Source organism: Eretmochelys imbricata, chromosome 15 (genome assembly GCF_965152235.1).
Source record: "Eretmochelys imbricata isolate rEreImb1 chromosome 15, rEreImb1.hap1, whole genome shotgun sequence".
NCBI classification, from domain to species: Eukaryota; Metazoa; Chordata; order Testudines; family Cheloniidae; genus Eretmochelys; species Eretmochelys imbricata.
In genome coordinates, this window is record NC_135586.1 from 22,679,958 (window position 1) to 22,706,792 (window position 26,835).

The window sequence follows — 26,835 nt, forward strand, 5'->3', positions numbered from 1 at the left end:
TGACACTCTTTGTTCATGTTCAAACTGCTGCCGGTTTCTTACTACAAGCATTTTTGCTGGGTCTTCTTCCTTATCACTGTCAATTAACAGATATTTCAGTTCCTGCTCTGGGGCCTTTTTCTTAAAAGACAAGCACTTCTGTGAGCACAGTTCTTCCAGGCTTTTTCTGTCAGGATCTTGATCTACATTAAAAGATTTGGATTCCCCATCAGGCCCAGATTAAAGAATTTTAGGACCCTATGCACTATTGAAATTGCCTCCCACCCCCACCTTCCTTAAACTAGATAGAACACGTGATATACAAGACAATGGGTGCACTAGGCAAAACTTCAGTGTGCTGGCCCCCTCCTGTGCCCGAGAACAGAGGTTCTTAATGTGTTGAGCCTTCTGATGGTTTGATGGTTGTGGTAGAAGTGGCGGGCCAAGCACCAGGTTGCAATGCCACTCACTCAGGTTTGGCCCGGCACCTCCTCCATCATGATGGACAGGAAGCCAGGCCAAATTTGAGGGACTGACATTGTATCCTGGTGCACGGGGTTGCAGCGCCACTCAATTTGTTTCTTCCACTGGCTGGAGCCTCCCCTGAGATGAGGGCCTGTGCAAGTGCACATTGGTTAATTGGTGCCTGTTCCCCGTGACAGAAACATTTTTAAAAGAAGGTGGTGGGAAAATATTTTTGAAAGAGAGATGCTGGCTTCAAACAGGAGACAGACTCAAGAAAATGATCAAAATAAAGATGAGTGACGAAGGAGGGGAAAATGGCAGAGAAGGGAAATAGAAACAAATTCAAAGGGGGCCTACTTATTTTATTATTAATTAATTATTATTATTTATTATAGTGCTTACAAAGTGCATAGTGCTGTCCAGACCCTCCCTCAAAGAGCTAACAATCTAGAAATCTGGTACCATTAATTATTGCTGTGTCTTTAAAATATCTATATTGATATAAAATGTATTTGTGGCATTCAGACAAAGGGTTTGCTTAACTCTTTGGGGAGTGACTCCTAAATTAGGGTTGCCAACCCTCCCGGTTTCCTGGGAGTCTCCCAGAATCGGGCTCTATCTCCTGGAGGCTACTGAAGCCAATCCGGGAGATTTTAGGCCACTAAAAGTCCATTGGCGCAGCGGGCCTAAGGCAGGCTCCCTGGTCCCGTGCCTCTCCCGGAAGCGGTCGGCATGTCCCTGGGCAGGGTGGGAGGAGGTCTCCGCATGCTGCCGCTGCCCCAAGTGCCAACTCCGCAGCTCCCATTGTCCGGGAACTGCAGGCAGGGGCAGCACGTGGAGCCCCCCTCCCACACCCCCGAGGGGCCGCAGGGATGTGCCGGCCACTTCCGGGAGCAGCGTGGGGTCAGGGCAGGCAGGGAGCCTGCCTTTGCCCCACTGCATTGCAGACCAGGAGCCGCCCGAGCTAAACACCGCCTGGCCAGAGCTCGCACCCCTCATCCCCTCCCGCACCCCAACCCTCTGCCCCAGCCCTGAGCCCCATCCCGGAGCCAGCACCCCAACCCCCCTGCCCCAGCCCTGAGCCCTCTCCTGCACCCAAACTCCCTCCCAGAGCCAGCACCCCTCACCCCCCCACACCCCAAGCCCCTGCTCCAGCCCTGAGCCCCCTCCTGCACACAAACTCCTCCCTCCCAGAGCTTGCACCCTATCCCGTACCCCAACCCCCTACCCCAAGCTCAGCCTGGAGCCCCCTCCCACACTGCAAACCCCTTGACCCCAGCACAGAATCCGCACCCCAACCTCCTGCCCCAGCCCTGAGCCCCCTCCTGCACCCAAATTCCCTCCCAGAGTCCGCCCTGCTGCCCCAGCCTGGTGAAAGTGAGTGAGGGTGGGGGAGCGTGAGTGATGGAGGGAGTGTGGATGGACTGAGCGGGGCAGGGCCTCAGATGTGGCCAGGCAAGGGTGGTTGGGTTTGTGTGATTAGACAGTTGGAAACCCTACTCCTAATTCAAAAGTAAGCAAGCAAGGAAGGAAAAACAATCCTCCATCCATTTATCTCGTGTTGATTAAACTTTCCTGGAAAGTCTTCATAGCCTTCATAGACAGGTCTCCCCTGCTTTGAGAAACTCACGCTTACATCCTTCATAAAATGTTGACTTTCTATGGAAAAAGCATTATTCTTATGCAACACCAATGGTATAAGAGCTCACTGGATGCTACATTCATCCTGGGCATATCCTTATGCAGGAGTTTTAAATGTAAAATGTTCTTCTTTGGAGAAAAATGAAAAATTTCTCCGGTGAAGCCACTATATTTCATAGACAATACCTTCAGTAGATAAAGCTGCTTTTGAATTTCAGTAGGACTGTCATAACTACTTATTGCTCAGTACTGAAGAGACAATAACATTTTTATAATGTGCATCTCTAATATTAAATATGACTATTTCAGTGTTGCAAGATGTTTTTAACAGTTGGTGGATGGGCCAATATAAAATGTCACCTCACTACTGCTAAAATAATTTGTGCAGGGACTAGAATGTGATGGATGTGTATATTAAAATGTGCCCTAATGCAAAGCAATGTTATCTACTTGGTAGTCTCTGAGCAATGCCATTAGAAATTGTTAGACAATGTAATCACACTAGTTGCATTGAGGTGCATAGTAGTAGACAGAATTAGGTAAGTCATGTAAATCTAAAATGTTAATCAGTTCCTGTTAAATTATTGGTAACTTTACAACAATAATTTACAAACATATCCTTCATCCACAGTAATTTACAAACATGAGATCCTTCATCCACAGTTGGCTGTATGAACTTTGTTGCACTTTGTCATTAAGTTTAAACATTAAAGTGAGCAAATATATTTAATGAGTCACTTCCATGGGGTCAGTATGTTATTTACAAAGGCCCTTCTTTAAAGATAAGTGCATTTTCTTTTCTGGGACCAGCTGTTTAATTAGCAACACTTAACTACACTCCTTTACTGACAATTATAAAATCTTGATTTGCAACCAGATGCCTGGGTGTGGTTGCCTTTTTATTAAAAACAGGAAGAGTGCAATATTGTTTCCATTTTGTTCAGAGCAAACATTTTACGTTAGGGCCTGATCCTACAACACATACTTCTGAGCATAGTGTTTGCCTTTGTGACTAGTCCCAATGAACCATTATATGTCCTTATTCATGATAAGTTGCACTTACTCACAAAATTAGCCCCATTAACTTCAACTGCTAATTAGCATAAGCGAAGGTGGCAAAAGGGGAACTTTAAGGCCCTGATCCACAAACACTGACATGCATGGTTAATTTTACTGCCTGAGTAGTCCCACTGAAGTCAAGGCCTTAATTTCTTCAGGTGTCATATGATTTGGTGACACATGGTAAAACTCAAATACAGTGGGAAGAAGAAAATAAAAGGCAAGTCTAAACTGTGCTTCCTAATCACTTATATTTCACAGCTTACACAACACCACCAAATGCTAAATATAAATATTAATCATTTTGAAGGTGTCAGTTGATCAGTTTATAATATCAGTGTGATGCAAAAACATTACATAAACAATGGGACAGCTTACACTGAGAATTCTATTTTTTCCTGTCTGTCATTCCTATTTTCTTAGTTTTCTTTTTTCTGACTATGAACTGCAGCAAGAGCAAAAATCACATTTTCATAGTAATATTTTATTATACAAGAAAATTTAATTTTAATTCAATGTTGAAATCATGAGGGGAGATTAACTTGTCCATTTATTTCAAACTATGAAGGCAGGATCTGTTTCAGGCTGTGACCATTTCAAGAAGTGAAAATGAAAACAATTATGCCTGAGTTTCAGAGTAACAGCCATGTTAGTCTGTATTCGCAAAAAGAAAAGGAGTACTTGTGGCACCTTAGAGATTAACCAATTTATTTGAGCATAAGCTTTCGTGAGTTACAGCTCACTTCATCGGATGCATGCTGTCAATGTAAGAGGAACATACTTAAAAATGTAGTCCAGAATTACACTCTATATATACCACGATGATGGCTGCAGCATAAGAACCTAAAAAGAATAGAAGCTATGTGAAAAGAAAAGGAGTACTTGTGGCACCTTAGAGACTAACCAATTTATCTGAGCATAAGCTTTCGTGAGCTACAGCTCACTTCATCGGATGCATATGATGAAGTGAGCTGTAGCTCACGAAAGCTTATGCTCAAATAAATTGGTTAGTCTCTAAGGTGCCACAAGTACTCCTTTTCTTTTTGAGAATACAGACTAACACAGCTGCTACTCTGAAACCGGAAACTGTGTGGGTTTTCCTGGAAATGAGTGAGAGGCAGCAGGGTATTTCATTGTTTATGGCCAAAATTTATTTCCAAAGAAACTCATAACATACTTGCTTGACATAAAGTGTACATAAAATCATGATCCTGTCCTGTTATACCATCCACCCTCCATCCCCTTGTCCCATTCTTTGTTGTTATCCCTTGTTGAGTGTCGAATGACCACGTAAGGTCCTGAATCTATCATTTCCTCTTTCAGTAAAGTGCTGTGCACACCTGTTGGACTGTATAAATACAATAAAATTAGAGTATGTAATAAAAAATAATATCCGGTCGGTAGAATAATATGCAGAAACACAATCACAAGACAGCGGTTCACGGTCCTCTAAAGGCAATGCAGGCCCAAGAGCATCAGGACCATCTCAGCGGATGGTGGAAAGTAACTACTGTGCAGCCCCTGCAGTCTGAATTTACCCCAGAGACAGGCCACCCAGGGAAGGAGATGTTTAACACTGCCACCCAGGGCTCACAAGCTCCCTGCAATAACTCCCCTCAGTGAGCCAGGCGCTCAGCCACGCCCCACCCAGCCACGTCACTCCACCCCCTGGGCGGGACCGGGCTAGGGGCAGCCCCCGCTCAACACCTGCGCGCGGAACCCGGAAGCGCCACGGCGGAGTGACAGCCGAAGCAGCCAATCAGCGCGCATAGCGTGAGCCGAGCGGGCGGGGCTGGAGCCTTCAGCTAGAGACCCGAGGAGGGGGCGGGGGAGGAGAAGTTTTTTTGCCGGGGGAGCGTTAGCTGCGGGCGCGCGCGGTCAGTGGGGGCTGCGACAGCGGGGGGGGGCTCGGCGTTGGCGCCTGTCACAGGCCGCCCCATGGAGGGGAGCCGCGGGGCCGAGCCCGGCGAGCGGAGCCCCCTGCTGGGGGGCGGCAGCGGCAGGTGGCGGGGCCGGGGCCGGGGCCCGCCCGGCGGCCCTAGCTCCTTCCAGGGCCGGCGCCTGGCCTGCGCCGCCGTGCTGCTGGCCGAGCTGCTGGAGCGGGTGGCCTTCTACGGCATCACCTCCAACCTGGTGCTTTTCCTCAACGGGCCCCCCTATGGCTGGGAGGGCGCCCAGGCCAGCCAGGCCCTGCTGATCTTCATGGGCATTACCTACCTGGTCTCGCCCTTCGGCGGCTGGCTGGCCGACGCCCTGCTGGGCAAGTTCGGCACCATCCTGCTGAGCCTGGCGCTCTACCTGCTGGGGATGCTGGCCTTCCCGGCCCTGGCGGCCCCGGGCACCCGCCAGGCCCTCTGCGGGGAGATCCCGCTGGCCTGCGGGGAGAACTGCTCCTCCCCGGCGGCTGCCAACGCCACCCTCGCCCCCTGCTCCCGGGAGGGAGCCACCCGCTGCTGCTCCGCCGCCGTCTTCGCCGGCTTGGCCCTGGTGGGCTTGAGCGTGGGCTCCGTCAAAGCCAACATCACGCCCTTCGGGGCCGACCAGGTGAGGTACCGCCCGGCCGCTGCCTCGCCCGGGTGTGGGATACGGGGGGGAGGGGACTGGTCCTTTGGGCCTGGGTTCAGCCAGGTTTGGGGGAATGGGCAACCCGCCTACAGAGTCAGACACTTCAAGGCTAGGAGCGGGACCATTTGATCGTCTAGTCTGTCCCTCTGCCGAACACGACACAAAGAACTTCACTTTTTAACTTACAGCGACTATGTTAATCCACTGTAGGGTCTTTATGGCGCTTGTGGCTGTGGTGGCTAACTTTGCCAATGCAGCTGATTTTTTGACCATCCAGATCAGGTTTTCCATATCTCCAAGCAGCATTACTCTTGTATAAATGTGGTAAGGGACCCAGTGTTGTGGGGTTCATCCAGGCCAGTATTATCCCCTTCAAGGTCCAGAAGTATCTGGCATAGGGGAATTGTATTAGTTTTATGGGTGTTTCAGATGGATTGTGTGGGTCCCCTCAGGATTGTGTGGGTCCCCTCTCTATAATCCCCCGGCAGTTGCTTGTTTAACATTGTGCCCAGCTGGAGCCTGGCAGGTGAAAGAGCTGCTGTAAATACAGTAAATTTATTAACAACAGTGTCTTTCATGCAGATATATTTTGTGTCAACACAGTAATTCTCTTCAGATTGGGTAAGGGATAATTCATTGGATCATCACTGCAAAGCAAAATGACTACATGAAGTATTTCAGAGTAGCAGCCGTGTTAGTCTGTATTCGCAAAAAGAAAAGGAGTACTTGTGGCACCTTAGAGACTAACCAATTTATTTGAGGATAAGCTTTCGTGAGATGCATCCGATAAAGTGAGCTGTAACTCATGAAAGCTTATGCTCAAATAAATTGGTTAGTCTCTAAGGTGCCACAAGTACTCCATTTCTTTTTACATGAAATATTTGACAGACAGTATGGCGTAATCTAACTTTGCATAGCATGTGGCATACTGTTTGTATGGCCCTCTTAGGCTGGAGGTAATATTAATACAAAGCACTACTATTGTGCACTCCAATTAGAGATGTAAAATTATTTTACAGAGAGTAGCAATATTATTCCCACTTCATGGATTGTGAATCTCAGGTGTAAAGAGAATGTGTCTTGACTAAGTAAATAGTTTTAGTTAGTGGCTTAGCAGAGAGTAGAACTGATTTCTTAACTCCTTGTCCTGTGTTCCTTTACTGGACAATTGAGTTCTAGTCTCTGTGGATAGTAGAGAATTTTTCATAAGAAGAGGGGCTTATCACAATGTCTGTGCCAAAAATACCTCTTTCTCCCATGGGAATGTTGTGCAGTTTACTGTATGTAGCTTGGCTCTGCCCTTCATTGGCATTGGAATCTCTTTTGGACTTTTCTGGGTGAAAGGTATTATGTAAATATTAAGGGTGTTGTGTAAACATTCTTATAGCCCACAATTGAACATTCCCAGTGTATGGGTTGTGTCAAAGCTAGTATAACTCCCTTAAAAAGAAAAGGAGTACTTGTGGCACCTTAGAGACTAACCAATTTATTTGAGCATGAGCTTTCGTGAGCTATAGCTCACTTCATCGGATGCATACCGTGGAAACTGCAGAAGACATTATATACACACAGAGACCATGAAACAATACCTCCTGCCACCCCACTGTCCTGCTGGTAATAGCTTATCTAAAAAAGAAAAGGAGTACTTGTGGCACCTTAGAGACTAACCAATTTATTTGAGCATTTGGTTAGTCTCTAAGGTGCCACAAGTACTCCTTTTCTTTTTGCGAATACAGACTAACACGGCTGTTACTCTGAAGCTTATCTAAAGTGATCATCAAGTTGGGCCATTTCCAGCACAAATCCAGGTTTTCTCACCCTCCGCGCCCCCCCCCCCCCCAACTCACTCTCCTGCTGGTAATAGCTTATCCAAAGTGACCACTCCCCCTACAATGTGCATGATAATCAAGGTGGGCCATTTCCAGCACAAATCCAGGTTTTCTCACCCTCCGCGCCCCCCCCCCCCAACTCACTCTCCTGCTGGTAATAGCTTATCCAAAGTGACCACTCCCCCTACAATGTGCATGATAATCAAGGTGGGCCATTTCCAGCACAAATCCAGGCTCTCTCACCCCCGCCCCGGGGTTTTTTGGAGGGGGTGAGAGAACCTGGATTTGTGCAGGAAATGGCCCACCTTGATTATCATGCACATTGTAGGGGGAGTGGTCACTTTGGATAAGCTATTACCAGCAGGAGAGTGAGTTGGGGGGGGGGGGGCGGAGGGTGAGAAAACCTGGATTTGTGCTGGAAATGGCCCAACTCGATGATCACTTTAGATAAGCTATTACTAGCAGGACAGTGGGGTGGCAGGAGGTATTGTTTCATGGTCTCTGTGTGTATATAATGTCTTCTGCAGTTTCCATGGTATGCATCCGATGAAGTGAGCTGTAGCTCACGAAAGCTTATGCTCAAATAAATTGGTTAGTCTCTAAGGTGCCACAAGTACTTCTTTTCTTTTTGCGAAGACAGACTAACGTGGCTGTTACTCTGAAACCTATAACTCCCTTGTGAGCCCATCAAGTTAAGTAGCTTCAATATGACTTTATCTTGTAAGGCATTTTTCAATTTGTCTGTCCCCAAAACGCTTTATGAAGGTAAATATAACAGATGAATAATGGCAGACACAGAGAGTTGTGGGGTTTTTTGTTTTTTTTTGGTTTTTTTTTTTTACACTATCGTCACTAAAAGTGTAGCTGCCTTTGAACACCAGTGGGAAAAGACTTTTTTTAAATCAAAGACATCTATGACTTGCAGGTATTTCACAGTGATTTATTAGTACTGTAGACTGAAGCAAGGGAAATTTTCTCTTCTGCTGCTTAATCATGAGTAACTTTCCAGTAAAGGTGTGGATTTTTCCCAATCTCTGTTTTTCTAGGTTATCATTTGTTACATATATTACAACATGCTATTTAACTTGTTCTGTAGTTTTGAGCTCTTTAGATGATTCTCCCTACCTAGGAATTTCCCAGAAAGCAGGGTAGATGGATATGTACTGTTTGGAATAAAATCTGTCTTTGATGTGATACTAAAATCAAGTTTTGAGGCAACTGTGCAATGTAAAGGTTTTGTTGTCAAGGTCTGCAGACAAGTTTAATTTTTTAAGGAGAGAAAATAGTAACCTGATGAAATATTTAGACATGTATTTTATGCTTTAGTTCTCATAAGTTGATTTCCAAATGTTTGCAAACATTTTTTATTATGGGCCTTAAAAATTACTCTAACTATTTCAGTATTAGCTTGGTAGCTGGAGGATCCAAATTCGTTTTTAGGGGGTGGAAAGGGTGGCAGACCTTCAAAATAGAATAGGACTCGTACAAAATATGATACTAAACAATTTAAAAATTATTTAAAGACACAAAAATGTGTCCTCCAAAGTTAGGAGCATAATTATCAGTGTTTTTCTGTTAAGTACACATTTAGAGGTATTTACAGATATTTTACAAGTGGCTGTTTAGTACAGAACAGTTTTTGCCTGTCAGTTTAGCACCCACAATTGCCGTAAATGTAACTACCAAATTTTGCTGCTTCATGGATTCTAAGGTCAGATGAGACTATTGTGATTGTCTAGTCTAACGTCCTTTATAATACAGGCCATAAACTTCCCTAAAACAATTAATAGATCATATCTTTTAGAAAAACATCCAATCTTAATTTTAAAATTGTGTGTGATGGAGAATCCAACATGACCCTTGGTAAATTGTTCCAATGGTTAATGGCTCTCACAGTTAACAATTTATGCCTTTTTCCCAGTCTTATTCCCAACTTCCAACCATTGGAATGTGTTAACCTTTCTCTGCTAGAGTGAAGAGCTCATTATTAAATATTTGTTATGTGTGTAAATACTTAGTAGTACTTTGCAAGACTTGTTTTTGTAAATGGTTTGACATGATGCAATATATTACCCTGAGACTGATGGTTCTCAGAATAGTGTTTATAAACATGTGATTTCACATGACACTTTCCAGTTCCTCATTTGAGTGTGCATACATTGCAGTTACTTCCTGTTTTGCTGGGTAAGGATTGATGATTTAGGCCCTTTCTGCATTTGGGAAACTTTTTCTAAAGCTTTTTCACTGTTGCTAAAGCTAGTTCAGCTTCATCAGTATATGCAATGCTGGCAGTGATGTACGATAGATGGATTGTCATCTGTCACCATTGTTTTAATCACCAGGACAATCAGACTTTCTTGGAAAAGATCTGCTTAAACTGGTGATCAAAAGGGCTGGTTCCTCTGTACTAAGAAAATCTGACAGGCATGTAGTGGTTAAATCTGATGGCAGATAGTGGTCTAGCAAAAGTCTTGCAGTGTGGTAACACTTATGCAGCTAAAGCAGTGTTAGCAATAGTAGGAAACTTTTAAACATGTTTTCCTAGTGTAAACATGTCTTTAACTGAAAAATTTAAGGCATGGAGTTCAAATCTATGATGCCCTAAAATTGACAGTGGGTTTAAAAAAAAAAAAAAAAAACCAAACAAACTGCACAGGCAAGTTAAATACGGATGTGATCGTGAAACGGGAGAAGGCCTAACAGCAAACTGTCCAAATTTCACTGTAAAGGTTTGAAATTATGGAGCTGAACTGATATTGGATAAATATGTTTTCTGAGATCTCATCAGTGTATTCTCACAGTAGTAACTAATGGAAAGATGTGTAAGAACAGCTTCATGAATCTTGTAGGGGTGAATTTGACTACTGAACTGTCCTCCATCACTCATTCCTTCTGTAGGCTGGGGACAAAGAGGAAAATTTTGAGTATTTAGTCCTTGGTGTCCTGTGTGGCCACTCACCTGTCTTGCTGAAGTGCATTTTGCCACCTGCAGCACCTATTTATCAATGCTAGGAAATACTTTGTGCCATATAGCCTCTGTACAGCCCTTTATTCAGCTAGTAAGTGGACACTGACAGTGTTACTATTTTGAAAACAAACATTTTTCTGCTTGTTTTTGAAAATGACTACAGTAGGAAGTGGAGCTGGCTATCGTGACTCAGGAATGAGTAAGCAGAAGGACAATGTCAGGGACCCAGGAGTCATTAGCAGCTGATGCTGGGATCAGATTTCATTATATTCTTGTGCTAGCTGGTACCAAATAAGAATTCTGTTTGTGCAGAATTCAGTTCCTGCGTAACCATCTGATCTGCAGTTTTGTATATTTGTGAACATAAAGTGTCACTGTGTCTGATTAAGAAGCATGCAGTTTCATAACCCATTAAGATAAATGTTTTGAGAGAGAGCTCACTGGTTTATTTCAGTCTACCTGTAGAAGGCACAAGATGAGAAATTTTGCCTCGGATTGCTTCAAGACTGTCCTAACCACAGAGAACTGGGGCATTACTTTATTTAACAAAGCAAAACAACCAGATGCTGGAGAAAGCAATAAAGTCTGCATGAGAAGTGCTGATTCTATTCTTCCAACCGTTTTCATATGGATCTGCAGGCACGCTACTTCGGTCTCCTATCTCACTGGATCTCAAGATGCCAGGGTTTGGCCTGGTCAATACTTTGATGATGGATCTCTAAAGAAAACACTGGTGCAGCAAGATCTGATTCAGCAAGTGGCCATCTGCCCTCTAATTTAGTGCTGAGCCAATATCCAAGCATAGTTTTAAGGGCAGCTGTTCTGCTATAGTTAATGTCTAACAGATGAGACTTAAAACAGCAGTCCTCATCTAATGTGGAAATTAAAGAACTGATTCTTCTCTTTCAGTCTGTCTACTCCGCCTATCTAAAATTTTGTCATAGTTGCAATGAGCTAAGGCATTTGCTCCCTACCCTGAACTGTTTTATTGTATGGCAGTGCACTGTTAAACAGCTAGGATGTTCATCCCCAGCAGTGGCTTAATTTAATTGATTTAAGGGATTCCTACGTGTAGATTGATGGAAATCTAGTTGATGAAGCACTTTGGGATTCTTCACAATGAAAGATGTAAACGTACATCTCTGACAATAATCAAATCTAAGTAAAATATTTTATGTTTGAAAACATGGTCTGGGAGGCCTTTCCTGTTAGTGTTTCAATGAGTGCTTCTCGCTTATACTGACCCCTCATTTAATACTTGACTCTGTGTGATGCTTTACAGCTCTGTATAAATTATGCCTCACTATATTGTGAAAGAGGTACTATCCCATTTTACAACTGGGGAGGTGGGTTAAGTGATTTGCCCAAGAACCCACAACTCTGGGAGAACTGGGGCTGGAAATCAGGCAGTGGGAGTTCCTGGCTCCCATCCTATGTTCAGACCTTCAGTGCACGCCCTTCTGGTTCAGCAAAATAGGTGAAAACCTGTCCAGCAGCAGCTCATCCTGTGGAAAACAGGGGCTGTTCATGAACTCACTTGCAGAAGAGGCAATAGTGTGTTCTAAGTGTTTTCATTAGCTATTTGCTTCTGTTCAGCAGAGTCAGTGTTAACTTGGAAGCCAATATATTTGAAGTTATTGCTCTGTAATAGGAAGCCAAGGGGTTGAGCCATTGAGTTTCTCTAGTATGAGCTATATTAGTAAGGATGTTTTAGCCAAAATCTGTAGAAACTAGGAAGATGACCTTACCTTACCTCCAAGAGGCAAGCTGAGCATTGGATAACCAGCTGTCCAAGTGTCAGCCACATTTAGAGCAAAGCATCAAGCAGTGGCTGTTTTGCCTGTTTATTCTGGAAGAAGGGAGTCTCTAACAGCAGAAGTGGTGAAAAGTCTTTGTGCAGAAGAGCTGTTCAGTAGCCTCTGTAAACTTGGAGGGGTGGGAGTCTTATGCTAAAATATCTAGATGTTGGCAAGAAGTTTGGAGTTTGCGAAATTGTCAGAGTTGACACATGTAAATCTGCCCAGTGATTTATTTACATGTGGGTAATTTGTTTAGAAATAAATTTAGGTAAGGACCTCTGAGTATTAAAAAAAATTAGTTTTCCTGCACGTGATGCTTTCCCTTCTGTAAAAAGTGTGGATGATTTTAACTTTATTCTCTTGGACATAAACAGTTTCCCTATGGCTTTTTTGAGGTATAGCTGGCCATGGTAGATTAATTTGTTTTACTGAAATATTCAAGCAGACTAAGTAGTCACATTCCACCTTGTGGCTTTTGAATTCCTTGGACTTGGCACAGATGAAAGAAGGTGGTACGTTGAAGTAGCAACACTTTATTGTGAATGCTCACAACTAAATCATCTTGTATTTATATACTGAAACTGTTATTACTGATCAGTTACTTTTATTGGACAGTTTTATTGGTACATGGTTATTTTGCTCTAATGGAATCATAGAAGTCTAGGGCTGGAAGGGACCTCAATAGGTCATCTAATCCAGTCCCCTGCACTCAAGGCAAGACCATGTAATAACTAGACCAGTGGTTTTCAGACTGGGGTATGTGTACCCCTATTGGTTTGTGAGCTCTCATCAGGGGGTACACAAGAAAAATCCTGTAATGGCGGACAACACATTTTATTTAGTACAGAGGTTTTCAAGTGGTGGGGTGCGTCTTCCCATGGGGGTGTGGAGGAATGTTCAGGGAGGCAAGCAGCAACACCATGGGGCTCGCCACTTCCACACACACCCCCCACCCCCACCCCCGACTCACTGCAGTGGGCCACCCAGCCTGTCTGGGGTGGGGGTGAGGTGGGGACATAACCAAAATTTTTGAATTGAGCCCCCCTTTGAGTTACAATTTGTGGTTGTGCCCTCCCCCCAACCCAAACAGGCTGGGTGGCCTGCTGAGGTGAGTCATGGGGTGCAGAGGGTGTTCCCTCCCTGAGCCCTGCTGCACAGGGCTGGCCTGAGACACCTGGTGTGGCTGCTCCCCTGCCTCCGAATATTCCTCCATGCTCCACTATGGGGGTGTGCCCCACAGTTTGAAAACCTCTAGAAACTGTTGCTAAATGGAAAGCAAATGCGGGGGGTAGTGACCCTGCGCTAGGCCATTCCTGACAGGTGTTTGTCTAGCCTATTCTTAAAAACCTCCCATGATGAGATTCCACAGCCTCCCTATGCAATTGTTTATGAAGTTTTTCCTAATGGCCAACCTAAACTGCCCTTGCTGCAATTTAGGCCCATTTCTTCTCGTCCGGTCCTCAGAGGTTAAGGAGAACAATTTTTCCTTCTCCTTGTAACGACCAATTATGTACTTGAAAGTTATCGTGTTCCCTGCTCAGTCTTCTCTTTTCCAGACTAAACAACCCCCTGTTTTTGTTTGTTTTCTCAATCTTTCCTCATAGGTCATGTTTTCTAGTCATTTAATCATTGTTGTTCTCCTCTGGACTTTCTCAAATTTGTCCACGTTTTTCCTGAAATGTGATGCCCAGAATGGGACGCAATATTCCAATTGAGGCCTTATCAGCGCAGAGTGGAAGAATTACTACTTGAGTCTTGCTTAAGACATTTCTGTTAATACACTCCAGAATGATTGCAAAAAACGAAAGCATCATGTTACAGTATTGACTCATGTTTAGGTTGTGATCCTCTGACCCCCAGATCCCTTTCCGCAGTACTCCTTCCTAGGCAGTCATTTCCCATTTTGTATGTGTGCAACTGATTGTTCCTTCCTAAGTGGAGTACTTTGCATTTGTCCTTATTGAATTTCATCCTGTTTACTTCAGACCATTTCTCCAGTTTGTCCAGATCATTTTGAATTTTATTCCTATCATCCAAAGCACTTGCAACCCCTCCTAGCTTAGTATCTTTTGCAAACTTTATAAGTGTACTTTCTCTGCCATTATTTAAATCGTTTATCAAGGTACTAAACAGAATCAGACCCAGGACCAATCCCCATGGGACCCCGCTCAATATGCCCTTCCAGCTTGACTGAGAGCCACTGATAACTACTCTCTGGGAATGGTTTTCCAACCATTTATGTACTCACCTTATGATAGCTTCATCTCTTGGCTATATTCCCCTTCTTTCTTTGAGAAGGTCCTGTGAGACACTATTAAAAGCCTTACTAAAGTCCAGATATACCATTTCTGTTTCCCACCCATCCACAAAGCTAATTATAGGTATGCAACCTTTTAATAATACCAGTTTCTACTTTCTGTGTCCCTGTAAAATGTTCTTGGAAGCATAGGGAAATGGCCATGTCTGTGCTGCTTACATGCTAGCCCTGTCCTGCTGCAGCAGTCACTAGGTCTTAAGAATTTAATCAAACTGTTAGTGCTGCTATGCTTGAACACGGATGAAATTGAGCAGAGCGAGCTAAGGAATTTTTCTGCTTGGGTGAATGAAAATAATGGGAATGTGGGGGGGGGAAAAAGAGGATTCCTACAGTATTGTGCCAAATATTACTCCTTAATAAAAATCCTTGTGCAATTCTCAAGTAGTTGATCTCTAGGTAAAATTTAGTGTCTAGAATGATAGCAGCAGAAGAGGTAGATTTGCCTGAAATAAGTAAAAATATTTGTCTATTAATTCATAAGTGTTTTTAGAAACTGTAGAGCCTAGACTAGTATTTTTCCTGCTGTCAGTCAGCTCAAGTCATAGCCAGCAGGGTGAATTACAAGGTAGAGAACTCTACATATACGGTATATCTAATCTCTTAAGGAACCAGTGCTATATTTGAAAGCAAATGTACTGATTGCGTTTTAACTGTGCTGAATTTTCTGTAGCTGACAAGAAATTATCTTCTGCCCCTTTGCTATAACTAATTTATCCAACAGGTAGTCTTAATATGGTTTTAGCAGGTGAACCTGCTTTGTCTAAGGAAGTGGTTAGTAAATCCATTTCATCATGGAGGGAGATGCATTTTTATTGATGAGACTGGCTTTTTCAGCACACACTACTTTTCCATTCTCAAACTCTGCTTTCGTTTCCCCCTTTTCTCTTTTGACAAGGCTACTGAGTTAGCTCTTTGCATGGAGTGGCAGTGCAGAGTGAGAGCTGAGATTGGAAAAGGGAAGTCGTCTGCCAGAAACTTACCTACTCTTATGCAAGTTGTAAGGTTGTGTTTAATAAAAATGGTGTATCATTCACTAGCACTTCACTGGCATGTATGCCACTTTGATTTAAAAAGAAAGTTGATGTGAAGCAATATTGAAAATGAAACTGATGCTGATAAAGTGATCAGGAACAGGTAGTAACTGTCCTGAAGCCTGAAAAAGAAAAATGGCTGGCTTGAGGCTCTGTCTCTGTTAGCCTGTAGTATATGTATTCAAATGCTTAACAATGCTAGTAGTTATGTATAGCAGAAACAGGTGCTTAATACTTCTTTGTTTATACTATTTGCATATTGTCTGTTCATTACCATAAGAAATACAGATTCCTAGAGGGGAGTAATATGCATGTGTTTAATGGGAACAGGACCCAGGAACCTCAACAGCAATCAAAGCTCAGTCTTATTCTTTCTTTGTTCTCTTACAAACCAAAGTACCTTGGCCCTTCCAAGGTATTCCTGCCCTCTCTGACCTAGTGTATCTATTACTTTACACATTGATCTGTTGGCCCATGGCCTACATTTCACTGTAGCATCCATCGTTTCCCTCTCTTTTGTCAAGCCCTTGTCTAAACAACAAAGAGAGAACAACAAAGATGGATTATGGGTCTCCCTTTTCATCGTAGACTTGGCATTTGATCAATGAGTGGAAATCATGGTCTCATCTATAAAGCTTGTTTGCCTGTATAACCTCTCTCCAGTTTATATATGTAAAGCTTGATGACAGTGCATCCTCTTGATGGCCTACTGTCGTGAAGCTCAGGGCAAGCCTGCTTCCATCCCCTTTCTTTTATGGAGACACCTTCTCTTTGAGAGAGTTATCGTATGTAAATTTGAAGAAAAAGTAGAAACTGCAAGGGGCCTCCAATCTTCCATGGTCCACACAGCAGCTTTGTCAGACTAACTGTTGCACCTCCTCCTCCAGCAGTCTAGTCAAATAACGTAATCAAGGTTTTGAAAGGTACTTTTCACTGCTTTGGATACAGAAGCTCTAGAGCAGTACCAGCAACAGAACTTCTTTCCTGCAGAAAAAGCTGGGTTTTCCCCAGACATAGCTGGGTTTTCATGGCATATCATGGCATGTACGTCCAGCTTTTTGAGTGCCAGGCAAATAAGTTTTGCTTCTCAGTCATAAGACATCTGACTCCACTAAGCTGGTATCTGATGCTGATTCATTAGTAAAAAGAAAAGGAGTACTTGTGGCACCTTAGAGACTAACTAATTTATTTGAGCATAAGCTTTCGTGAGCTACAGCTCCTATGAAGTGAGCTGTAGCTCACGAAAGCTTATGCTCAAATAAATTGGTTAGTCTCTAAGGTGTCACAAGTACTCCTTTTCTTTTTGTGAAAACAGACTAACACGGCTGCTACTCTGATTCATTAGTGGTTCTGAGTTGATTTTCAGCTACAGGGTGCTGACTTAAGTGTTGCAGCCACAAGAATTATGGGGTGCTGTGGATTCAGTTGCAGAGTAGCTGATTCATTAAGTAAAGGGAAGATGGATATAGATTTTTTTTTTTTTTTTTCCCCAAATTTTAACTTCTGGTAAACTGCATCCTGTCCTGAGTTATACAGAGCTCCTATGACTTAGCTAGAAGCAGTTATTGTTTATAGTATTTAGTATAGAATAAGGAGCACTGGGGGGAATTGCACAGCTAAAAAATAGCATAAGCTTGACTATAGAGGTGTTCAGTTAAAGCTTCTGGCAGAAGAATAATTTGTTCAATTTTTATGTCCTACAAGGGGAAATATATATTGTACTCAGTTTGTTGGGGCCTGTTGGTGATAAAGATAAACCTCTTGAAACCTAAACTCATTTTATAAAAATGCAGTGTTAGAGTACAGTTGCAAGAGGAATAATATTTAAATTTAAAGTTTGTGCCTTATTCTTCAAGTAGTCAGCTGCTTACTCTTAAGACTTTTTCCCTATAACTATAGACCCCTTTTTTGGGAAAGCTGTTGAAATCTCTGCGGCTGACCTTTGCAATATTTGAGAGAAGAGAACTTAATTCAGATAATCAAATGTAATAACTAAAGTATGTATATTAGAGCATGATAAAATTCTTAGGTAACTTATAACTGCCTTCTTAGAATGTAAAACATAAACATTTTGAATCCTACATGGACTTCATAGTTGTCAGACAGAACGTTTCATTTTAGGAATTCATGTTTAGAGATGTACCGCTACAGACTGGGGACTGACTGGCTAAGCAGCAGTTCTGCAGAAAAGGCCAGAATATAGTAAACGAGAAGCTGCATATGAGTCTGCAGTGTGCCCTTGTTGCCAAGAAGGCCAATGGCATAATGGGCTGTATTAGTAGGAGCATTGCCAGCAGATCGAAGGAAGTGATTATTCCCCTCTATTCAGCACTGGTGAGGCCACCCCTGGAATACTGCATCCAGTTTTGGTCCCCCCACTACAGAAGGGATGTGGAAAATTGGAGAGAGTCCAGCGGAGGGCAATGAAGATGATCAGGGGGCTGGGGTACATGACTTACGAGGAGAGGCTGAGGGAACTGGGGTTATTTAGTCCACAGAAGAGAAGAGTGAGGGGAGAGTTGATAGCAGCTTTCAAGGTTCTGAAGAGGATGGAGGTAGGCTGTTCTCAGTGGTGGCAGATGACAGAACAAGAAGCAATGGTCTCAAGTTGCAGTGGGCGGGATCTAGGTTGGATATTAGGAAACACTATTTCATTAGGAGGGTGGTGAAGCACTGGAATGGGCTACCTACGGAGGTGGTGGAATCTCCTTCCTGAGAAGTTTTTAAGGCCCGGCTTGGCAAACCCTTGACTGGGATGATTTAGTTGGTGTTGGTCCTGCTTTGAGCAGGGGAATGGACTAGATGACCTCTTGAGGTCTCTTCCAACCCTAATATTCTATGATTCTATGGACTGTAACCAAGAGATACTAATGTTGTGGAAGTAATGACTGTAACTAAGAGCAAAGTAGGTCCACTCTGGTACAGTTCTTCTTTCCATGTGTTGAATATGTTTACTAACTTCGTTGGAAGGTCATATTTATGCTGAAATAAATTTGTTAGTCTCTAAGGTGCCACAAGTCCTCCTTTTCTTTTTACAGTACAGTGTGACTTCATTAACTATCATACTAACCCTAGAACACTTTAGTCATTTTAGTTTGACTATAAATTAAACCTAACTTTTGAGTGTGTATTGGAGTTGACTGAATTCTAATAAACAGGCTTCAGCCCTTTCAAGCTAATGACTTGTTTATTTTTTAATCTCTTCCAGGTCAAAGACCGAGGTCCAGAAGCCACAAGAAGATTTTTTAATTGGTTTTATTGGAGCATTAATTTGGGAGCTATTGTCTCCCTGGGAGGCATTGCATACATTCAGCAGAATGTCAGCTTCGTTATTGGATATATCATCCCAACAGTTTGCATTGGGATTTCGTTCATGGTATTTTTGTGTGGTCAGAGTTTCTTCATCACAAAGCCACCTGATGGCAGTGCCTTCACAGACATGTTTAAGATTCTGGTGTACTCTTGTTGCTCACGAAAGAGGTCCAGGGAACACCGAACTAATAGGTTTGTTAAGAACTCTTCAGTACAGGCTTAACTCACTTCAAATTTCAACTAAGGTCTCAGCCGCTTTGCTTAATGGTTGTATGACTGGCTGGCTGCTGCTTCATTTTCTAGTCTATTCTGTACCGTTTTAGACTTCGACTTTCATTTAGATCTTTGAGTGCTTGGATGTATATGTCCTAATAAAGAATATATCCTTGTTTTCCATCTAGTCCCTGTGTGCAGCAAAATCAGACTTGCTGTTCTTCCACTACTCCAAAATTTTGCTTGTGGTTTCTCTCCTTTCAAGCCTGGTTTATACCTATAGCTTAGGCTATGTCCTCTCTAGCAATGCTGCAGCGGCCCCACTGTAGCGCTTCAGTGTAGACACTCACTTCAGTGACAGAAGGGGGTTCTCCCTTCACTGTAGTTAATCCACCTTCCCAAGGGATGGTAGCTGGGTTGACGAAAGAATTCTTACATCAACCTAACACTGTCTAAACCAGGGGTTAGGTTGGCTTAACTGTCACTCAGGGTGTGGATTTTTCAGACCCCTGAGGGACGTAACTGAGTTGACATAACTTTTTAGTGTAGACCTAGCTAAGTCATGAAAAATGTTGTGCCCAAACACCATAGTTAGATCGACCTAGTCCTTGATGACGATGTGGCTAGGTCAATACAAGGATACAAGCTCACGCGTCTCTGTGGGGTGGATTTAACTACATTAGTGGAAAACCCCCTTCTGTTGATATAGGAAGCATCTACTTTACAGTGCACAGTTGCAGTGCTGTAGCTATGCCACTGTAGCATAGACATACTCCCAGTGAATCTGGACACACCTCAGACTCTGGACTAGCATTTGCTAAATACATTTTTTCACAGAGCACTAATTAACCATCTTTCTTTTGTGCTTTGCTCTCTCCATGGGCTCATCTTGATTTTAGAAGGGTTTTTATTTGCCTTCGTATCCCAACAGACTTGATGAGGCAACAGAGCTGTATAACTGCTATTTCTAACAGTCTCTTTGAGCTACTGTCTTCCACACACTGAGGTCCTCGTGAAATGGTGGCTTCAGCTAGTCACTGTAGCTTGGCAAAGGGTTTCAGGTGCCTCGTGCAGCATGGAATTTCATGTGTTCACTTCGTCAAGTGCATAAATAAGTTAGAATAACTTATTTTCTGATGGTGTAAATAAACCAGTTATCACTTTCAACTGTTGCATTTTTTTAATGCTTAGTCATGCCTAGTGGACGAAGAAAGATTAGAATGTCTAAAAAAAAGAAAAGAGTACTTATGGATATAGACTAACACGGCTGCTACTCTGAAACCAGAATATGTCTAGTAAACTTTTATAATGAATACTTAGCTTAATTTGTCCCTTTCTGATCCGTTTTGACTGATATATTTTTTCTTCTGTATCTTCTGTTCCCACTTCTGAAATGCACAAGGTCCTTGTTGATGAAAAAGCAATACAAAGTTGTCCATGAGTTTTTTGAATTAACTTCAACTTTATTTTCAAAAGTGAAATCCAGGAAGTACTTCAGAATCCTCGTAAGCAAAGCCTGTTTGAGATGGCGAAGATCTCTCATGGAGGGCCATTCAGAGAAGATAAAGTGGAAGATGTGAAAGCCCTTGTTAAGATTATCCCTGTCTTTTTGGCTCTTATACCTTACTGGACAGTGTATTTTCAGGTGAGTGTAAACTTATGGTCTATATGATTGGTCAAAGTCATTCTCAACACTGCAATCGGAAGCTCTGTAGGTGCTATCATTAAATCACAGCTCGGAGTCTAAATTGTAAAAATTCATTCCTCTCTGAAAATTGCATCAACTTTGAAGGAACATTTAAAAAAAAAATGGGGAAAATGTTCCATAAGCTTTTGTTAAATAGAATAGTTTGGCAATGTCAATGGCTAAAATTCTGAAAGAGGCTAGAAATCTAAAAGTTTTTGCCTAGTCGTATTTTATTATGGACTAGCTGACTTTTTTATGTAATATGCACTCGTTAGTTTTGGGGTTCACCCCAGACTAGTTCTCAGAGATGTATATTTGCTTGCACAATGTAACTAAAATTATGTAACAAGCCAGTGCTTAGTAATGTCAAAAATGTTTGCTGGCTCATTGACTTTTTAAACAAATGGTCATGGGGTGACGTATATTAGTTCACCACTATGCCCTTGTATCTAAATGTAAATTGCTACGTAGTGTCTTTTATGAATGTAAAATTCCCTCTGAAGTTGAGGGATGAATAAATGGTCTAAAAGGATATTAAGAATATTTTCAAAATATGTATTTTAACCTGATAATTGGAGTCTTAAAGCTAAAATTTGTAAATATCTAATGTACTTTTCAACATTAAACTGTTTCCTTTTCCAATTCACTTATCTTTGTCAGTGAAAACAGTTTAGTCAGTTTTACTTTATTTTAGTGCCTTTCACTGTATTTCTCTAAGTTGGCAGGATGCTGCAGAGCTTAGGTTGCAAACACTTTAGAAGACTGTTTAGAGCTTTAAACATTTCCACGTAAAAGTTATTCTTAAAAAAATTCCTGTGACTGGTTCTGTTGCTATTAGGTCTTGTACAAGAAGATTTGACTTTAGGACTGAATTTGCTAAGCTTATGGAGGGAATGGTAAGATGAGACTGGCTACATGCCACTCACTGTAGGCAATCTGCAACTAGTGATGGGATACTAGATGGGGAAGGCTCTAGGCTACTACAGAGAATTCTTTCCCAGGTGTGTGTCTGGTGGGTCTGATCTAAGCTAATGGTCCAATGTAACAAGTGATGATATGGACACTAATTGTTTTCGTTGGGATTAAATAGTCTGTAGGGAAACTTCACCATAGTGTCAATTTTCCATACAAAGCTGAAATTTGTATTTGCTCAGAGTCTAACTGATTGCCATATTTGGGGTCAGAAAGGAATTTTCCCCTGGCTCAAATTGGCAGAGAGCCTGGCTTTTTTTTTTTTTTTTTTTTTGCCTTCTGCTAATGCATGGGGTGCAGGTCACATGCAGGTTTAAACTAGTGTAAATGGTGGATTCTCTGTAACTTAGACTTTAAATCACAATTTGAGGACTTCAGTAACTCAGCCAGAGGTTATGGGTCTGTTACAGGAGTGGGTAGGCAAGATTCTGTGGCCTGCAATGTGCAGGAGGTTAGACTAGATGATCATGATGGTCCCTTCTGGCCTTTGAGTCTAAAAGTTTGTGCTTTTTACTAAGTTCCAATTCTGGGCCTGGAGAGACTTGGCAGGGTCTCACTAGAAAACCTTGTTTTGAACAGCTGTCTAGTAGGTTCAAATGCAATCCTTGTGAGTCACTGACATTTTAAGTAGTTACACTTCAGAGTATGACTTTATCAAGTAACAATGTCAACTAATTTTTCTTAATGTTAGATGCAGACTACATACGTTTTGCAGAGTCTACATTTGAAAATCCCTGAAATTTCAAATGTCACCACCCATATTCATACGGTAAGTTGGCCAAAATGTGGAGGGTTTTTTTGTTTTGTTTTTTTGTTCAGTTGAAACTCCCTGAGCTAAGCTAATGGTCCAATGTAATGAGTGATGATATGGACACTAATTTCTTTTGTTGGGGTTAAATGGTGTCTGTAGGGTAGCTTCATTGTAGTGTCACTTTTCCAGTACAAAGTTGAAATTTGTGTTTCCTAATGTTAAGCAGTAGAATTGCAATTTATGTAAATACACTTGGTTTTTATTAACAAATGCCTATATTTAAGTTAATCTTATACATGTTGTTTTGTTCATTCAGGCATATTTCAAAACTAAACCATTAGGGCTGTCAAGCGATTAAAAAGATTAACATCCAAATATTTAATACATTTCAGCAGGTATTCTATTACATCTGTGTTGGTGCACATAACAAAATTCATTCCACACATGTACATAAATTAGAGGGAACACTGCAGACAAGTATTCCCACTAACTCAGTAGGACAACTCATGCTAAAAGTGAAGCACAGGTCATCTACGCTGCAATGAAAAACCCACAGCTGGCCCATGCTAGCTGACTCAGGCTCATGGGGCTTGGGCTCTGGGGCTGCTTAATTGCAATATAGACATTTGGAGTTGGGCCCAAGCCCAAACTTCTACATCACAATTAAACAGTCACTTAGCCTGAGTCAGCTGGGTTGGGCCAACTGCAGGTTTTTAATTACAGTGTAGACATACCCTTACTTATATTTGCATTTTATCTTGATTAATCAGTAATTGCAGGTAACGTGGATAATCTAGCATATTGAAGGATGTTATGGAACCAACTTCAAAGAAGAGCTTGCAAAGTCTAACATGAAGTGGTTACTGAAATAATCATTTCCATTTTGCACAAACAGTTTATCCATATAAATTAATTCCCAGGCTTACTAAATACGCCTTTGAAATTAAACCACTGGCATAAATTTAGTAATGTGAATAGGTCAAAATTGCTTTCATTGTTTTTATTCACAAATGCAAATATAAAAAAATGTGTATACTGTAAAATACCACATAAGTAAAATTAAAGTAACATTAAATTTGAAAGCCATCTGTGTATTTTGGTTCTCTTAAGTCTTAGAAAATGGTCTCATAGCTGAAAGTAAAATTGGTTAGGTGCATCAAACCGACTTTTCATCAACCTATAGCTTCTGTTTGCCTGATTCGCTACAGTTAATAAATTAAATTAAAAGAATTCTGAGACTTCTGCATGCTTAAAGGGGTGCAATCAACTTAAATCTATATTTTAAATAAATTTTTTCCTCAGCTATGTTACTAATAATAAGTTAGATGATAAGTGAAGGTATTTTTAAAATTCTGTTCACTAATTTTCTGCTGCTTATTTTTAAATTTCCCTTAAGTTGGATGCTGGAAGTCATGTCAATTTCACTTCCAGTTTTTAAGTGCTGTTGTGTTTGAGTTTGTTAGTGGAGGGGAATGTTAATTTAAAAATTCTGATAGACATTTTTAAAAATGGAAATGTTTTCATTGGTCCAAGGTTTGTTAAATTTAGACTTAGCATAATCAAACTTTGGGCCACATTTGAGATGTCCATTTAAATAGAGCACAGTTTATTTTAACTTGACTGCAGGTCCCTGCTAGTTGCAAATAAGTTTTACTTTATTCTTTCTATGAAGCCCTTCTTGCCCTCTGTTAATATTACTTGCATTTCTATCTTTTTTTCATGAGACCATTTTAGAGCTTTTTCAAATATTAATTAAGCCTCACAACTGTCATGTTTGAGCTAACTGATTGCTAGGCTGAACAAAATGAATAGTTTTCCTCTAACTTGACTAAGACTTAATGAAACAGGCCTGTGCCTTTATCTGACATGGGGAAATTTAATGAAGTGTGGACTGAACACTGCAGTAAATGTTCTTTTTAAACAAAGCACAGTGTGATACTTCTCTGCTTAGGCCCCTAAAGAATATTATGCATATAAATATGCATTAAAAAATTACAGAAGGTTGTGTGTACACACCCCTAACCTAGTGATTGTAGAGATGTACTGTAACTTTAAAAATACTGTAAGTGTGCGTGTTTCTGCTTTGGGAATAAACGTTATTCAGAAACTTATTCTAACCTTTGGCTCCTTTATTTTTTGGTAAGCGGACTGTTAGGTTCAGAAATTGAATCGGTTCAAATAAGCAATGAAGGACTATTACTGGCTTTAGTTGAAAATGGTTTAAAATGCCACTCATACCATAAGACTGTTTGTTATAACTTTAAATTGGCTTTAAAAATAACTTCAGTTGTATTTAGTGTTTGTTTAATAATGTGGAATTTGAAGAATGGATAGTGGAACATCATCCTAGTGTGTCTGTCTTGATATTTTAAATGGTTCTTCTACCAGCTAGTCCATAAGTGAACGTCAGCTCCCTTTTCTGCAGTGCTTCCATTGTAGCCCTTTTGCTGCTTCAATCTGAAAAATAATTCTGCAAGTATATTTTAAAACCATCTCAAAGGAGGTTTGTGGTTTTTTCCATTTTTTTTTTTCTATTTGGGTCATATGAAAGGCATCATACAACACTACATTTCTAAAAATGTATACATGTGTAGTCTTTTTTTTTTTTAAAGCTATCAGACTTGCTCTTACCCATCAGAATATGATTTGCGGTAGCCAAGTAAAAGAGCAGTTGAGTCACGGCTCATCAGATCTACATTTTTCTTAGATGCACACAACATTCAATGCAAGCATTACAGTATTTGTCTAAAGTGAACAGGATAAAGATTGCAGTTTCTTGATATGAAAGTAGTGGAATATGTAAAAATATGTGCATGCTCTCAATTTCCCAACTCCTGATATGTAGAAATGGGAAGCCGTGAGTCTCCAAAAAACTTGTGATTGAATTGTGTGAAACACAGCAGTGCCGGCAATACTTGTTGGTTCTGTTGTCCGTTATCAAATTCAATAATGCCCAAAAACTTCCTACATTTTTTTTACTGTATTATCCAAATCAATCTTTAAGTTTTGTGATACTGGTTAATGTTGTGGTGAGATAGTAAAAGTCGGTTACACGCAAAATACACAGCTGATTTCCCCCCCCCCCCATGTGAAAGTTTTCCTGAATGGGGTCGATTGAGTTAAATCAGTGATTTTAAGCCACTGACTTAAATTTTGATTTAAATAGTCTTGAAACCTTGAATTAAATAGATTTCAATCAGGTTTTGCATTTGTTCTCTTTATTTTCCAGAGAGAGAGGTTGTTACTCGTTATTTGATAGCCATTAATACACATTGATTTGCAACTAAATATAGCATGCTAAGTTTAGTACCTTTTGCTAACCAGAAGCATATATGATATCTACTCACATTTATATAAGCAATTATATAGTTTAACTCAATTCTTACATTTATTGTGTTGCAAAATGCATCCTTCACCATTTTCTGTTAAATAGACTAACTTTTTTTACTTGTGATTTGTGTCAAGCTCTACTTGGGTGGTTATTCAGATTCAATTAAAATGTACAAAAACATTTTAAATGCTTTTTTGTTAAATAAAACTGCCTTAAGTGATGGATACATAGGAAAAAAATTATCAAAAATATATCAAAACATTTTGCATTTAAAGCTAACTGATTTAATAAAGGAAATATCTGTAGCTAGTGAATTAAACTGATTGTTTTTGGTCACTATAAGCTTCAGAGTTTTAGAACTAGTAGATCACACCACTTCCCATCTAGTTTTTATTCAGAGATTGGAAGAAATTTCTTTTTCCTTTTCCAATTCTTAATTGGGTTTTTAACTTAAAATGAATGAGTAACTGAATAAATATTCCCTCTGTGCTTGCCGAAGAGGCTGCTGCTGCCAAAAAGCTAATTTAGCACCGCAACAAATTCTGGTGTCAGGTGCTTAACTAGTGACTTCCACCCATTCAGTGCCTTGACTTTCTTTAAAACTTGGCAGTAGACATGTATTGCTTAATATTTTTGGTATTTAAATTAAATGATTTTAATCGGGTGATGATTTCAACTTTAATATCAAACGTATTTTAAAAATTAAACCTATTTAAAAAATCAAGTTTTAAATTTTTTTAATCATTTCTTTTAGATCACACTTGCTGACTCTAGTGGCAAGCAAAAAGATGATCAGTTCAGCAGAATTTTTAAGATTTGTTTTTTAGTCCAGAGTATGTGATGGTCCCGTTAACTATAATCTTGCAAATTTGATCTGTTTGGAAATATTCAACAGTTTAAAACAGTTCATGGATTC

General features: G+C 41.0%; 1 protein-coding gene across 1 annotated transcript in view; it reads left to right on the plus strand.

Moving 5' to 3' along the window:
- The first annotated feature begins 5,041 nt into the window (after nucleotides 1–5,041).
- SLC15A4 (solute carrier family 15 member 4) overlaps nucleotides 5,042–26,835 on the plus strand; it is a 48,527-nt gene continuing 26,733 nt past the window's right edge. The window contains exons 1-4 of the mRNA XM_077834658.1: nucleotides 5,042–5,688; nucleotides 18,862–19,157; nucleotides 20,655–20,823; nucleotides 22,529–22,606. Coding sequence (XP_077690784.1) covers nucleotides 5,083–5,688; nucleotides 18,862–19,157; nucleotides 20,655–20,823; nucleotides 22,529–22,606 — 1,149 coding nt within the window. The 5' untranslated portion in view covers nucleotides 5,042–5,082. The remainder of the gene's footprint in view (nucleotides 5,689–18,861; nucleotides 19,158–20,654; nucleotides 20,824–22,528; nucleotides 22,607–26,835) is intronic.